General features: G+C 25.7%; 1 protein-coding gene across 4 annotated transcripts in view; it reads left to right on the plus strand.

Annotated features, from left to right (window-relative positions):
• Window positions 1-1122: 1122 nt before the first annotated feature.
• Window positions 1123-18231, plus strand: part of LOC111630201 (syntaxin-1A-like) — a 42897-nt gene continuing 25788 nt past the window's right edge. For 2 of the 4 annotated variants that reach the window (XM_023374267.1, XM_023374274.1), the window contains exons 1-3: window positions 1123-1331; window positions 12624-12674; window positions 15213-15290. In XM_023374267.1, coding sequence (XP_023230035.1) covers window positions 1299-1331; window positions 12624-12674; window positions 15213-15290 — 162 coding nt within the window. In that variant the 5' untranslated portion in view covers window positions 1123-1298. Of the gene's footprint in view, window positions 1332-6368; window positions 6437-12623; window positions 12675-15212; window positions 15291-18231 lie in introns of those variants that run through there. The other 2 variants (XM_023374289.1, XM_023374281.1) reach the window with 2 other exon arrangements.

Genomic DNA, 18231 nt, shown 5'->3' on the forward strand with positions numbered 1-18231 from the left:
ATTAATGGCCTTGCGTATTTGAATGTCAAAACTGTCCGTATAATGTTCATCTCTACCTGAAATTTTTGGAAATCCTATTTCGGAAGCCCGAGACAAAAAATTTTCAATGTGTTATGATCACTGTAAACAATGATCCATTCCACAAGATTTATAAATTCATACTTATATTCAATAGTCTGGTTATCAACAGAAGTTTTTCTGTATTGTTCTCAAGTAAACTCGATTTAAGAGATATTTTCAAAATAAAAATCTGCTTTAGAAGCCAAAAATTGTAACAAGCAGGTAAAAGTACTAAATATATTATTAATATGAACATTTATTAGTTCAGGGATAATCTCCAATGACTGCAACTGTTCAAAACCTTCATTATCAGAACCTTAAGATTATTTTGAGTTCTTACGTTTGTATCATAACTGTTTTCTTGTAAACGAGCTGTGTTTGTATTAATAGATGTTAAACCGGATGACCGAGGAGATGGCTGCTATACTAGGTTCAAATTAGGGTCAGGAACTTAAAAAAGTTTTTACGAATGGGCCTAGTTGGCTTATTTGGTTACGGCAACGCCACACGTGGGCGATCTGCCGAGGAGGTATGCCTTCCCAGTAGGTCTTTTATGGGAAACTGCCTTTTATTTAAGTATTACAAACATGTAGAAAAATCCGAAAAACTACTCTGCAAGGTGCAAACCCACGACCAACTATCAGTATTCAGTGGTTTAATCCACTCGGTCACAGGTGAGCCATGGGTGGTCTGTCCGCGATACATCGGGCCTCATTCTTTATTTTCAGTTAAATAAATTAAATAAATTTAGAATTTTGATTGATCTTATAAATTATAAAAATTTTATTGTAATACATTTTCATAAAAATGTAATAAATAACAATAAACTTAAAATACTTCAGCAATTATAAATTTAAATTTAAAAATTAAAATACTATAATCATTTGATATAATACTTTAGGAAAGCTATTAAAACGTTAAAAAGATTAATATATTATTAAATAGCTTAAAAATTTATTAGGAAAAAAAACATTCTAGCATTTAACTTTACATTATTTATTAAAAGCAATTAATTAATTAAAAAATAAATAAAATATGAGATTATTAAACATTTTAAATCGGCAGAGGACGCTTCGATCGAAAATGAGAGGAAGAAAAGTTGGATGTGTCTGATGATCGATGACAGAGGTGTTAATTTGAATTTAGGAGAAAGTATACTTTAAAGTAGTGCTGTATAACCGTTAGTGATGATATTAATAAGTTATATGAATACGAAGGAATATATTATAACATAAAATATGACCAAAGATCGTTTAGCCGCACTCAAAGCGGTAAGCCAACGTTTTGTATACATTTTAATATTATAGGAAGGGAAGGGAATGATTTATAAATGCAATTTTCAAATTATATTATGCTTAAGAACGTAAAATTAAGGTTAAATAGTATTTAAGGCGCAATTTTACATAAAAAATGAAGTTTTTTCTTACTAAATTTCTCATTTTTACCAATTAAATCTCTATTTCCGTTGATAATCAAAGTTTATTTTTGAATGAAAGGAAGCAAAAATGTTTAAATAATTAATTAAAAATTATAAATATGTAGATTTATAAGTTTTTATTTTCCTAAATTTATTTAAATTTAAACTAATTTGTATATTTCATTTGGTTGAAGTTAGCTTTAGGACATGGTAAAATTGCAGCTTTCAAATTTGCAGCCCTGATAAGGTTGGGCCCTTACCAGAGCTGTAGACCATACCCATAGGAATAAAAAAGTCAAAAGAAGAAATGGCCTACATATGGCCCTTTCAAGCAGGGCCGTGCCATGATACGGAGAGGTGACCGCATTGGGTGGCACCGTAAGGGAGCGGCATTTAAGGGGTGGCATTTCAAAGACTTTCATCGTACTGAGAAAATCTGCATGGCCCTGCTTTAGAGATATACCTTTCTACTATGTGATATATCATATAATATATAATAATTACATATATTCTATACACGCATAAAATGTATATACAAATTTATATGCATTTTCTCTTAGGAGTGTTTTAAAGTTCTCTAATTATCAATATTATAAATTCATATTTTCTGATAAGGAAGTTTTTCTTTGATAGACTTAACAAATAAAATTATTTAATTAAAAATATAATCAAACACTGATTCATATTTTTGATTAAATTATCTATAGGAAAATTTATTTCAGTCTACTTTAAAAGTAAATGATCTTATATAAATGTAAGAGTTGACATTATATAAGATTTCTCTGTATCGTACAATGTATTATTTGATGAAACATTTATATAATTTGAAAAATAGTATTATGAAATATTGTGGATTTGACATTTTATGTGATATTGGAATCTTAAAATACTTAACACATTGTCAGTTTTATTACCGTTAATGTTTTTATGGTGCTTGATAAAAGTTCTGATAAAAAAAAAAAAAAGAAAATTATTAGCTTTTAAAAATATGAAACATTTGTATAAATATAAACTTAGATTTGGAATATTTTTCATTATAATTGAGAAATTAAATAAATAAAAAAATCAAATACAATTACCAGCAAATTTTTTAGCATTTTATCTAAATCTCTTCTCTGTCGTATTGCTCATATCCTTTTAAACATCTGTCGTGTTGTTGCAAGATGATAACCTGTATATAAGTAGTAGATAATTGTGATGCATGTAATTATTGATACTTACACATTTTGCATGTCTGATATAAACTATTAGCTTGGTGGTAGTATTAGTTTTTGGTAATAGTCAATTAAAATTTCTTATTTACAATAACTTTTTATAGTATAATAATTTGGTAAATATAATGTGGCCTATTGTAGATGTATGAATTATGTGATTTTATGCACTGTTAAGTTTGACATTAAATAATTTTTTTTTGTAGTAACTTTGTATTTTTTTTTTATTTAAATCAGAATATTTTTTTACTAGGATACTATGAATATTAAAGAATAATAAAGAAGTTTTTTCAATTTTATTTTCTTAATTTAAAACATACTTATATAAGTATATATATATTTTATTTTTGCTTTTGCCATTAGCACTTATTTTATACATATATTTTCATGTTTTTTATAGAAATAAATTATGTATAATTTTTAGATTTCCATATCTAACTTGATTTTTTATGTTTATATTTGCATTTTTTATGTAAATTTGTAGAAAGATCATAAAATACACGAGTGTTTTTTTCGCTATTAAATGGAAAGCATAACTTTTATTATTATTGCTACATATTTGTATATTCTACACATGAAAAGACATCTTTTTGTAATATAGGATGGGGAGAGAAGTTTATACAGAAATGACCAAATCTAAGTTATCAACCTGAAAAAAAAAGGTGGTAGTATAGTTAATACTATGTCTTAATTGCTCTGTGAGATTGCTCCTAGCTACTATTAATTAATAAGAGTTGAAAAGTCTTGGAATTGGATATTATCTGTTTAAATATTCAAAATAAAATTATTTTTGATGAATTTAAATAAATTTATGTATTATATTTTAATGTATATGAAATACATTTTAATTTTCAAAGGAATAATCATTTTTATTTGTAGGAATAAATATAAATTTGGATTAACTTGAATAACTGGTTTAATTCATTTAAAATACAGATGTAAGCGATCATAAAAGTTTATTAAAATTTAATTGTAGATATATAATAGTGATGCTATATATTTTACTAATTATTTACTAATTAATAACGAATAATTTACTAATTATTAAATATAGTATCTACACATTTAAGGTATGTTTTGAATCAACAATGTAATATAACTTAATATAAAATGGTCAGTTGGAAAATTTGAATTTTATTCATGGATATACAATTGTTTTCCTGTTGGCATCCACATAATTGCAGCATTCAGTGTAACAATATTTTATATTTTTTAATTGTTGATAGGATAAATGGTATTGTAATTGCCCATTTCAGATTTACATCTCTTTAATAAGAGTTCTATAAAAGCTATTCTGGAAATATTGCATGACAGTATTATACAAGTTTTTGTTGTCAGTAGATAGCAAAATTTCCACAGGTTTTTCTGATATGTGCCAATAACTATCTGTTTGCCCTATACAGTAATCTTTCTGTTTATACAAATTTACTTTAATGCAGTTGAAAAATTTTAAAAGTTTAAGTAATCAACTTTATGGAAATAGATGATTACATCAAAAAATATGTTTTTCATGATCAATAACCTCTTATATAGATGTATATTTAAAAAATTTTAAAAGTTTTCTACCCCAGTAAGAGTAAAGTACTGTGTTTGAGAATGTGGAACAATTTTCCTTGGCTCTATTTTTGCACTTTTCATTTGTGTGTTACTTTTGTGAAACCAATTACTCACATAAGTGGAGGGAGTATGGTATATTTTGTAGCACAGTCATTTATGAATTGGTAGAATTTATGATTATTGTTATGAAATAAAAACAAAACTATCACTTTTCATAACTTACAAGACATTTGGGAACAATGGATATAGAAACCTGGCTAGGTTGCAACTTGCAGCTTTTAAGTTAACAAAATACAGTCATCTATGGTTAAATTTAATTTTAAAATTACATTTAGAATAAATGATATTACTTGATTCATCTGAACAATTATTATAATTTGATTAATTTATAATTTGGGCTTAATTTAATGCATAATTGTATTTAGAACACACAATGTGATTTTTATAAGCTTACAAATGTAGAACGTTTAGTTTGATTGCAGCATGCATAGTCTAGTTAAACTGTTTGATTATGGGTCATTTCTCATACATTCACAATTGTATTGATTGTGATTACAGATCTTGAAACAGGTTAAAAAATTAGATCAGTATTGTTTAATCCAAAGTTCTTTGTTCTTTCCAATGACATTTTTCCAACTGATGTGGATATAGATTCTTATTAAATATATTGTTGCCTTTTCAGAAATATTTACAGTTTGGCAATGTACAAATCAAACTTTTTTAAACACACTTTCAATGGTTACAATTTTGATACTTGATACAATATAATCCTGAAAAATTCTTATTTATTCACAATCATCTCATGAAAGTATTTTTCTGCATCACTATATTGTAAATGCAAATGTGTGTGGAAGTGATGGGCCATAACTTTTGCTGTGGATAGTTTAAAAATATTCACAAGGGGACTGTTGGAGACCTCATATCTACGTCTTTACACCATCATTATTAAAGTTTTGAAAATTATATTTTATTTCTTTTTTATGTTCAACAATTGGTTTGATTAATGTTAACAATAGCAATATTTTAAAATAAAATAGGATATATTTTAAAAAAATACTACTAATTTTATATAGCATAAGATGGAAGATTTCGAGCTGAATGATTGCATAGATAGCGAGTGATAATTCCTGACATCAAATTTTGCCACCTTGATAAGATACTTTTTTTTTTCACAAGATAAGTTGATCAGCATTATAGAAATAGATAAATAAATAAAAACTCACGCCAAAACACTTTTTTATCAAGAAGTTGATCAGCATTGTATCAGCTTCACTGTTTTTTATGGTTTTGATATTAGAAATCTATTAGTCATTCTTTAACTCTTTTTTGTAGTCATTTTATTGTTAGTACTGTATTCTTTTCTAACTGTTTGACTTACAAATCTGATAATAGTCGATTTGACAATGTATTTGGTATCATAATGGCAGCATATATAAACTATGTTTAATGAAATTCAAAATTTTTTAAACAATTAGTTCACTTTTTACATTTTTATATATTTCTATTATCAGAGATAAAGAAGTGCAGATTGAATTTAATTTTATTAGTCATAATTATTTCAATATGTGAAAAGTATTAGAATTTTGATTCAAAAAGAAGTGGTATTTATTTTATAATGTATATAACAATTAATAGATTTTTATATAAAAATTGATTATTTAGTTATAAAATTAACAATGTATAACAATGTTGTTAATTTTATTTGTTAACAACAAATGTATACAACTACCAATTGAATTAGTATTGCTAAATGAATTAAATTAGCCTTTATATAATCTGATAAATAATTTAGTGACTCATTTGTCAAAATTATTAGTGATGCCACTTACTTGGATGATTATATAGTAGATATAAACAATAACCAAGCCTGATATATTAATAGCCAAATATCAACTGCCAGATTTTTGTACTCTAATTAAACTAATGATACTATGTAATTTGACTTAGATATGCTGTAAAATAATGCTGTATTATCATTTATCATATTATCATTAACTTAATTGCATTTGAAAATTTAATAGTTGATATTTGGTTATACAATGGGAGTCTGTAATGCCTTGAGGCTTTAAGTTTGAATTTGCTCTTGTTTCTTGTTATTTGACTAAGATTTTACCTTCTATTCTCTGCTGATTAAGACCATTTCATAGTTGACAACATTGAGATCAGCCATATAACTTTGGCAGACTTTCTTGTAAGAAACTATCATAATTATTAATTTGTTTTTAATCATAATTATTGTGACATTAATAAAATTATAAGTTAATTGTTGCCATCATAAGTTTTATAAGTCTTTTATATTGTAATGATATTGGATTGTGCAAATATTTGGATAGTGTCTTGGAAAGAAAATTTTATTTTTGTCTATGATGTATTAATTCTAATGGCTTTAAGTTTATTGACAGGCTATGTTAAATGAATTCTCTATTATATAATCTCATTCTACTATAAATACAGAAGTATATCAATTTAAATAAAAACATTCTCAATGAAAATAAATATAAGTTTTGTATAATAAATACAACTAACCTGATGCTCATCTGACATTTGAAGTAATTATCAGGATCAGGCTATTAAGGCTAAATAATTACTAAACAATTTGACAGGAGCCTGGTTGTCTAGCAGCCATAAAATTTTATTTTGAACTTTAACTTGCTTTATTATAGTCCACATAGTTCGATTATTTGTGAATATATGATAAAAATAGATTTTCATAATAGCTTTACACATTAATGTTTTTGAAGATGGATATTAAAATACTTTGGAAGTCTGTTAGTTTTTGATTATTGACATCTATATATGTACTATACTAAATAAATAAATAAAGCATGTTGTAGTTCTGATTATAAATTGTTTGGATTTTGTAAGATAGTGTCAAAACTTTGATCATTTAATATTTTAAGTTAATAATTAGTGAAATATTTTCTAGAATATTTTGAATAAATGAATGAAAAGTTAAACTATAGCAAGAACTGTGTTAACACGTTTAATTCAAAAATAAATCAAATAGCTAGATTATTTACAGATTACTCTAATATTCAATACCAAATTTCTTAATTCAATTTAAGATAATATAAAAATATTGATTATTTATTAGTATAAAATTTAATTTCTGTAATTAAATTATGTACTGTACAAAATGGAGGCATTTGATACTAAATTTTGTATTAATTTTATTGAATTTAACATTATAAATAATCTGGTTGTTTGGTTTGAATAAGTTCTGCTTAATAAAATTAATTTACTATGAATAAAATATAATGAAGTAAAAACATTATAATTATTTAATAATTTATCATTTTGTTGTCATTTATTTCATTGACCAACATTTTATCAATATCAAATTATGCAATGAAGTTACTAACTGGTAATGCTATTAATCTTCGAAATTATATCAAGCAAAATTTCTGAACACAGCATTAGGTGACTAATTTATGGCATAGTTAAGTTTGGAAAATTAAAAGTAACTTTACAAAAAATTAATTATATTTCAAAATCTATTTTAAATGCTTTAAACAACTTTTGAATTTAACAGTTGAATTACACACTTGTGTGGGATGTTTTGGGGCAATTTGAAATCTGTCATCATATTAGATTGTTGTTAAACATATTAAAATATGTAAATAAATATTTTTTTAATAATAATGAAAGGTGGAAAAAAAGCTATTCAAAAATTTCAAAATACAGTATTTGATTTAGAAAACAAAAAAAAATTATCATAATTTCAAGTTTTAAGATAAAAATTTCTTTTGAATGTTTGAAATTTAAGGAATTTAATCTGTGGAAAATTCTTAATATATATTATTCTAAGCAAGAGATCTGAAAATTGAGTTTATAAAGTATGAACTTGATTATTACATTTTCAAATTTTATATGATTAATTTTAATATCAAATTATTGAACTGTGTCAGTTTGTATAGAAATACAAATTGACTTATATTCATAATTCTGTAGGTAACACTTATTAAGAAATTTCTCAAATATGAAACAAATTCAAATTGCTTTCTGTAGAGCAAAATTGGAGAATTCGGTCCTATAAGGCTGCATGGTCCATCGTTAGGAGTGTATAGCTTGAAGTATTAAGTTTTGTAAATGTTACTCAAGAAAAGTGGTTTAAATTGAATTTTAGACATTTTAGAATTTATTTACAATTTTTGTAACTAATAAAATATATAATTAAGAAAGATTAGTTGCTGAAATTAAGTAAAAACTGTTAAATCAATTAAAAATAGAAATAGTATCTAATGATAAGTGTGCTATTTTTATTTTTAATTAATAATCTAAAGGAAGGTTAAATAAATTTAAATGATGAATCAGTTATAATGTCTTACATGTTTTTATAGGAAATAACACATACAAACTAAAATTATAACAAATGTTTTAATAAAATAGCTGGTATTTTTCCTTCTTGTATAATTTAACAAAGCTTTTCAAATTGTAGTTTGAATTGTTGTCAAGGAAAAATGTTTGCTATTTTAGTAACAGCAGTGAAAGTGCTCTTTAGAAAATGAATGCTTTTGTAGAAATGTTTAACTTTTTGAAAGAATTGATTAATGATATGAATGACTTCTGCATATAAAGTAACAATGAAAAAAACTATTTTAAAAGTTGAATAGTTAGAATATATGTTTGTTTATTCAACTGAATATAAAAATTATCTAATTATTAATTTTATTTTAAATAATTGTTACCTAGGAAATGCTTGATTATTATTTATTTTAATCAAGTATTACTTATTAATTTTGATGTTAATGGCAAAACACCCAAAGCAGACCTGCTATTATGGGGATTCTACTTCAGATCAGAACCTCAAATTTTTATGGGTGACTTGGATATACTGAATCACATCCCTCACCAATCTGCTGCCTCCATCATGGATCTGGCCAATGTATGATAGGTGTGATAGAGACATTGCCTCAAGGCAGAGAAGGTCAAATGTAGTTTGTGTGTTCTATTGAGATAACTGCTGATCAGTATGAAGAATAATAGTAATAGAGAAAGAAAAATATAAAAAAATCTTTATTCATAATTTTTAAATTATTTGAATATTTAAGTATTCATTATCTAATAAGAATTTAATTCTGCGATACAAAATTTTTGAATTCATTGTAATAATGTATGAATAAAATGTTTTTAATTATTAAAATTATGCATGATTAAAAATTATCATACACATATATTAAATACTCTTTTAGATAAAAGGAGGAATAGATTTCTTTTAATTCAATAATATAGGTGGTCTTTACTTTCAGATTAGACTTTTTGCTTTCAAATAATTTGTTCTTACATAATACTGTACTTTATTATTTGTAAATCTTTTCCCAACTGAAATTCATAGTGCTGTACATTTTCAGCTGACAAAAATTTTGAGTTATGCAATGGTGTTATTTATTCTTCCTGTTCTTATTTTAGTAGCATCAAAACCATTTTTAAACATTACTTTTTACAAGTTTGTTTTCTGTTTAATATATTATTTGAATGTTTTAATGTTTTATACATTATAACATATTGTAAAAAGTAAAAATTTCCTATCTTAATGTAAGATTTTATAATTTTAAAAGTAAACAGCTCTCTTTACAACATGCTATTCTATTGTTTGACTGTATATATTGGGTTGTTCGGAAAGTAAGTTCGTTTTTTTACCACTAGACGGATTAGTGGTATTTTTCCCGCCATTTTCGTTCTAAACCGTATTATCATTATATATTTTGACAGCTAGCATATTATGGCTTATTTGTAAAAAATTTTGTTTGATTTCGTGCAATTGTTTATTTTTTGTGTCCCATCAAATATGGAAGATCAAAAGCAGCATCTTCGGCATATTTTGCTTTTTTATTACCAAAAAAATAAAAACGCCGTTGAAGCAAGAAAAAAATCGTGTGACATGTATGGTGGAGATGTGTTGACAGAACGACAGTGCCAAAACTGGTTTACAAAATTTCATTCTCGCAATTTCAGTATTGAAGATGCACCACGTTATGGATGGCCAATTGAAGTCAATGAAAACAAAATAACAGTACCGATTGAAGCAAACTGCGGAATAACAACACGTGAAATCACTAAGAGATTAAATTTGTCAAATTGAACTGTTTATGAGTACTTGAAACAAATTGGTTTCGTTTCAAAGCTCGATACATGAATTCCACGAGTTCTTAAAGAGAAATGTTCTATTTGGTGGGATTTTAAGGAAATTTTTTTTGGAGCTTTTACTCAGAAAATTTAACAATTGATTCGAAAGTGTACTGCATTCGAGTAAACAAATTGCATAATATCATCAAACAGAAAAAGCCAGCCAGAATTGATAAAAAAAACAGGTGTAGTGTTTTACCACAATAATGTCAAATTTCACACAAGTTTGGTAACTCGTCAGAAACTGTTATAACTTAGATGGGACATGCTATCAAACCAACCATATTTGCCAGATCGAGTACACTCCGATTATTACTTGTTCCAGTCTATACAATTTTTTTTAACTGTAAGACATTTACTCGAAATGACAATGTCAAAAATCACTTGGATCGGTTTTTTGTAAGCAACGATCAAAACTTTTATGAATGTGAAATCGTGCTACTACCAGAAACGATGACAACAGGTATTTGACCAAAATGGTCATATTTATTATAAGAATATTGCGTTTTTTTCCACGGAAAAAAAATGAACTTACTTTCCGAACAACCCAATATTTTAGGAATGTATTGTCTGGAAATCAGAGATTGTCTATATTTATTTTTCTCTTCTGAAAAAATAAAATCCAAGCTGCTTTTCTTGAAATGAAAACTTTAGAAAACCAAGTAGTTTCAATTTAAGATATAAGTCTGTCATTGGAGATCAACACTAGAAATAAATATTGAAAGAAGACATCAAATTAGTACTATTAGTAAAGCGACCACTTGTTTCTGTCTTTATTTAGAATCTTGTGGACTCTTAATGATTTTCATATAGCTGGGAAACTTGTTTTCTGAAATGTGTTTGGTTCTGAGAATTGAGTTGAATTGTATGTACAGTACAGTATATTTTGAGGATCTTTTCGAAAAGTGTGTTTAATATTGAATTTAGTTTTAAATTTATTAATAAATTAAATTTTTAGTTTTTCAAGTTGTTGAAAATACTAAATTAGCATTAGTTTTGTACAATTTAATTCATATTTTTCACATTTAAAAGTAGTGTTGCCACCTTTTCAAAATTGCTGACCTGTATGGCAGATGAGGTTTGTTCAAACAGAAGTTCCTGACGCATGCACAATGTCATTTTGCAATGCGAAGAATAATGTGCAGTGCATGGTGGTTCTAAATCAGTTACAGTTAGGGAGACTTGGGTAGGATTAACATAAGTAAATTAAGAAAAAGCAACTACAGATGACTCAGCTGTATTGGGTATTGGAGATGTGTACGAATATGAATTGTACAAGCACCCCAAAAAAAAAAGTCAGGTTGCGCACGATATTCCCGGACAAAATTAATAGTTCACCCAAACAGTGAGTTGATTCCCAGATTGTCCAGGTGAAAACCAGATGGGTGGTAACACTATTTAAAAGCATTATATGAAAAGCAACCAATTGAAGTACAAGTAATTGTATATATTAACTTTTTTTTAATTACTTGGAATTGTTTAAAATTGGATAAAATGACAAACAATAAAAAAAAGTTTGACATACTGAATTAAGACTAAATTGTACTGTACATATATAACTTACGTGTAGGCAATAGGAAAGTGAAATGAATTTTTAACCAACTTTCATCATTTACTTTTCATTTCTTTTATTTTTCTTCCTTGCCTATTTCTGAGCTTAAAATCAGGATATGTCTTAAATTCAGAATGTGTGCAGTGAAAATTTGATAGTCATTTCCTATTTGTTTTATATTTCCTATTATGCTTTATTTAAAATGCATTATTTACATTTTTACTTTTTAATAGTTTTTTAGCTGCATTTATTAATCAGTTTTTCTCTCTGAAAATTCTTTTCTACAACTGGGACATACTTTAATGTGGTAATTTTGCTGCTATTTTATTATATGGTGTGCTGAATTTGAATACAACACAAATAAATTTCTTTCAAGTGTTTATTATTATTTTTTTCTGTTTAGTCTTTCAGCATCAGCCAGTATACAAATGTAAGAATATTTGTAATATAGAATTGTTTATTTTTACTGTAGGTATCATCAAAAATGATGTATTTATGCATTCTAAAATACTGAATTTATAAGTAATTTAGTTTTTCATACATATGTTTTACTATAGAAAAAATGAATTTTTTGTAATATCCGTGAAACAATGTTTATACCACTTTAGTCTCCTAAATCAATGATTAACTTTAAAAAATAGTTTATAAGAATTTTTTGTTATTTTAGTTAATTTTACATTTTCTAAAATTAATATTACAGAAAACAAAATGCAGTATAAAGTATCATCATCAACAACAATACGAAATTCTAGTAAGTTTTAAAATTCACTTTTAATATTGCCGATTCATCTTAAAATTATTGATAATGGCAGAAATAATGTTTTTCTTGCATCAAAATTATGACCTTTACATATTTTAAATATTTAAAAATTAATTTATTAAAAAATTGCTATTACATAAATGAGGATTATTGTAAGAAGGATGTGTTAATTTGTTATTTTATAATAAATTGTTGTACGAATTTGTAAATAACTAGAAATTTGTATGCATTGTTGCATATTTAATTGATATTTTTCTTCATTTTGAAAGTAAAATTCTTGGAAAGTATTGGTTTATTATCATTACTAAATATTAGAAATTTCCCTGCCAGCATTTATTCAATCTCTACTTTCTCATAGAAAGTAGAGATTGAAGAATTCAGAAGAGTACTGGGGCCATATTCTGGTCACCGTCTCTGGTCTCTTGTCTCTCACAAGACGGTCTCTGATTGGCTAATCCAAATGATTAGCCAATCAGCGACCGGCTTGTGAGAGACGAGATCAGAGACGGTGACCAGAATATGACCCCTGATTTCAAGAAATTCAAGAAGAGTAGCTAATGTTTCTACAAATTAAGTAGCCTATACTGCCCATCAAAGTATAGTTAATGTGCAATAATACATTATAAATAGTAGGCTCGTTAGATTGTTACTTCTGATTGGATAATAGAATGTCATGTGGTCACTATAAAAAGTTTTTTTTGTAATTGTTGTTGAAGTAACATGATGCGGTTATCTTTTTTTAAAGTTTAAATTTTAATTTAATGAAGTAAGTTTTTAAAATATACCATTTGTCAAAATATTTAAAAATGAAACTTAAGGGAAATTCTGTCATCAAGCATGAACTAAATGAGGTCGCTGACATCACTGCAATGTAAGTGCGATCATCGAGCTGAAATTGATAAAATGTTTATTCTATAGCTAATATTTATGCAAAATAAGTAGTCTATACTTTCCCTTAGGACATAAATTGAATATAATCAAAATTTCATCTGGATTGGACAAAAATTGCAGGAGTTTTAAGGAATTCATAGTTTCATACACACAGATGATGACTTTATGTTATGTAATAACATCATTATAACATCATTATGTTATAATGATGTTATTAATTAGCAATATTTTTGTTTTATCTAACAAATTCTCTAATAAAAAAAAATTATGCTATATCAGAGTTAAGTCGAAATATTTAAAATACTGTAGTTTCAAGCTTTCCTGGCTCATCTTTAGGGGTATAAATTTCTCCAAAATGTTTCCCCCTCCAAAACATTTTCCAAGTATCAATAATTTAATAATTTTATCTACAAAGATAAACCAAAAAGCTTGAAAGCTTGAGTTGCTTATATTTAATGATTTCATGCTGATCAATCATAGCTTGAATTCCAAGAAAATTATGGTTTAAGTTCTGGAAATTTGTTTTTAATGTTTAAATATTAATCTGTGTTGTTATAAAACTAATAGGCTGTCTTACAAATTTTTTGCTGATGTGACTATGTATTTGATGTACTTAATTTTTTGGAGTTTTATAAACAATTAAAATAAGTTTTATATACTTCTTGAATTTTCATTTTATTTTAATATATAAATGGCTAAAAAATAAGGAAAGAAAAGAAACAACAAAATTTGATATAATTTAATGGAAACTGTATTGAATAAATTAATTTAACATTAGAAATTACCACTTCATTATATTCAGGAATAGATTAAATTTTAAATACACAAATTAGCAAAAAGTATTTTATTTTGCTTGCAATAATTTGTTAAATAAATTTTAACTAAAGACTTAATTTATATAAATATCTCATATAATATTTTAGTACAATAAATTTTGTATTGCACTAAATACTGTTTTATGTAAGCCATGTATTGAAAATAAAATATCAAATTACAGTATAAAATTCAGTTTTAGTCTATCATAAAAACACATTCTTAACAATATCCTTGTATTTTTTGCTCTTTAGTTTGAAAGTACTAGGACATAGGATTTGTTTTTATAATAAACTAAACTTTGCTTTGGAGATTTATTGATTTTTAGTTTAAATATCATCAAACAGTATAATATTAATTGAGTTGAGGTGACTTAACTGATATAAAGTTGTGTAGTTCATGTTCACATTTTCATTTACTTTTGTATTCACAGAGCTTTTTTTCATTTATACAAAGATAAGCTAAGATACTAATGGGGATATGCCCCACTGACTTGTAACTATAACTCTGTGATACTGGATGTGTTCTGATATCTTTATCTTAAATTTCATTTATAAGAAATAGGTAAACTATTATATATCAAATAAAAATTTGAATTATTATACATTGTAAATTTAATATTAAGGACTGGACATGGTAACTGTCTAAACAAAGAACAAGCCGATCTGTTCAATAAGACTTGGCATTATTAATAAACTAACAATAGACTAATTATAAATTAAGATTCTATATTACATTATAGAATCATAGAATACATCAAATGTAATATGATATATATTATACTGTACATAAGTTAAAACTATTTATTTTAACTTATTTTTTTAGGCTCAAGGAGATGATGAGGTGACAGTTACTGTGGAAGATAGTCATGGGTCAGGATTTATGGAAGATTTCTTTGCTGAGGTAAAATTTTAAAAATTTAATTTTTAATATGACAGTGATTTTCAGATGATATATTATTAGAAATTGCATATAGGATTTTGAGATAACTATATGAAGATGCAATATCAAATTCTGTGAAAGGATTATCTTCATTAATTCTTGAATTTAAATGCTGATTCTCTCAGATTTTGAAAAATCTTAGATTAAAAAATTCTTTAAACAAAAAAGTACTAAAAAGAAAATTATTGGTTACTATATTCATCAAGCAATAAAATAACAAACTAGTTCTTAAATACAGGTGCTCTCCTACTTATGAACTGGTTAGGTTCCTGAGGTTTTGTCATAAGTTGAAAACTAAATTTTTGAAGCACTAATTGTAAGTTTATAAAAATTGTAAAGAACAGTGAAAAACGTTACTCCAACATTACAAACTTCAACACCATCGATAGAACCTCAGAAGTTGTGCAAAAATGAAAAATGACAATACACAATAGAAATTGGTCTACGTTAGTTATTTATTAAAATTTTATTACTGGCTGAAGACCGATTTCAATGCACTCCACTTTCACCGAGATATTTTCAGAATCTGCACAGAATTTAAATTTTAGACATGGTCAAATTGTTTGTAAATCTGAAAGTTTAAGTTGAACATTTGTAAGTAGAGAGCTCCTGTATAATCTAACTTTATCAATTGAAGCTGAATTTTTAAAAATTTTAATCTTAAATAAATTAATTTTTTATGAATTTTTAAATTGTAATAACAAAATTTATAGCAATAAATTAATCATAAAAATATTCAATTAGCACCATAAAAGTCAAGTAATCAAAAGTTAATCAGTAATTCATAAATTAATAAATTTGTTTTTTATTTGATATAACCATGTTTTTATGAATTGGATATTGATGGAGTTTTGTATTTGTAACCTTTGGTAATGTATGTATGTGATTTCATCTCTTTTGAGGAAATTTGGGCAAAAATAACTTCCAGTTGGCAATTTATGTGCTGGTTCTGATTGTAATTTGGATCTGAATGTTTCATTAGTATAATTGGAAATGCATTTTTCAGATTGTTGAAAATGTCATGTGTACAAACTCATTCATTGAATGGTTTTGTGAAATGAGTTAAAACTATGTGACATTTTCAATATGCTTATGTTGCTGTTTATATAAGTTTAGTTGGGTTGCAATTTGAAAAAATTGTAACCTATAAATTCCCACTGTCATCTATTTGTCAGTCTTTCTTTAATCTTGAGAACAGTTAAATAGTTGAAATACAATATATGGAAACTTTACGGACAGGAGGCCCTGATTAACTATATATGAACTTCAGTATGCACTGGAAGTCATGTTATTTCAATTTAAAATTTTCTCCTGAAAGGTGTTATATGATTGGCATGACTGTATTGTTAAAAGAAAAGTATGATGTAAGACACTATAGTACTAATTTGAGGTGGAGAGCATATATTTTAAATTAAATAAATTAAAAATACGATTAAAAATTGCAGCCTGGCATTGTGACAATACCACAAAAAATAATTGTTCATAGTGTACTTAGTTTCAAGTTGAGATTGACTCATATCCTGTTCCATCCTACTTTTCTGGTTTTTGTAAAATTATTCAATTATATAACATTATTATTATTATTATTATTAATAGATAGCAACATACCTAGTCTCATTAATTTTTTTTAAATTAATAAATTCATTAATTAAAAAGTGGTATTGAAATAGTATTTCACTCAACAGATAAGATTATTTGAAATTTCTAGTTTAGTTNATTTGTATTCTAGTTAGAGAATTAAATCAAAGTGAAGTTTATTTTGAGTATTAAACGCTATGTTAATGGTGAGTATTAATTAAACTAACTAATAGTCATGTCTAATTAAAATGATGTCGTTTCTGATCAAAGTTAATTTAAGATATTTTTTTTAAAAAGCTTTATTTAAATTCTAAAACAATGAATAAATTTTATTGTTTGATTCTAAGAGACATGATTTTGAAATAATAAAACTAATTTTAAGATTCTAAGTAACAGTTAGAAAAAAAAATAAAAGTACAATGAAATAAGGATAATGTTTGTTTCTGAGCTTTGTTTCCATTTATCTTACATTTATAATTACTTTTGTTTTAATGCTATTTTAATGTTATCTTGATGACATTTTAAAAGTTAATGAACATTTAATTTAAACTTTTTCATAAGCAAAGCTCATTTGAACTGATGTAACCATTTAGGAGTAATGCTGAAGTATCTGTTACTGGAGCATAATATGCTATATAATTTATTTCTCAATAACTGTTGATTGTAGTTTTGAAGTAAATGAAAAGTGCCTTTGACTGTAAGGTGAACTTTTGTTTTGAACATTTAAAATGAATTAGAATTGAGGAAATACAGCATATATACATTATAATTTCTTTCAGATAACTTGCGAGTTATCTGCATAAAATTATGGTATATTCTATGTTTAAAAGTCAATTTAGAAACAGATGAGAGTTCTAAATGAGATCATAAATGCAAGTTAAAATTGCATTTATGATCTCATTCAACTCTTTTGTGTAATCTTACCAATATTATCTCTGGAAAACATAAAGTTCTTTGCATACTATAGACTTATTTGTCTACTATCATGATTTTCTCTGAAACCATCTACTAAATGTGTTTATCTCACCTTTAGTTCTTGTTTTTGACTTATCTATCCACACTTTAATCAATGTTGCTAGTCATTACTACTAATTTTTTATAGGAAAGATTAAGTTTTAACGTAGTAGAACAGTTGGCTGAAATACAGGAGATTGAACTTGTATCGTAAAAACTGACAAATTTCTGGTAATTCCTTTCTGTATATAATGACTCTTAGGCAACTATCTAGAAATTGCCAATTTTATTATATGTTAGTTCTATACAGAGAATTAAGAGTTGAGTGGTAAAGTTTTGAACCCATATCATAGGAAAGGAATCTAACTTT

The sequence above is a fragment of the Centruroides sculpturatus genome, unplaced genomic scaffold (genome assembly GCF_000671375.1).
Source record: "Centruroides sculpturatus isolate CEXI.00-Female unplaced genomic scaffold, Cexi_2.0 scaffold68, whole genome shotgun sequence".
NCBI classification, from domain to species: Eukaryota; Metazoa; Arthropoda; class Arachnida; order Scorpiones; family Buthidae; genus Centruroides; species Centruroides sculpturatus.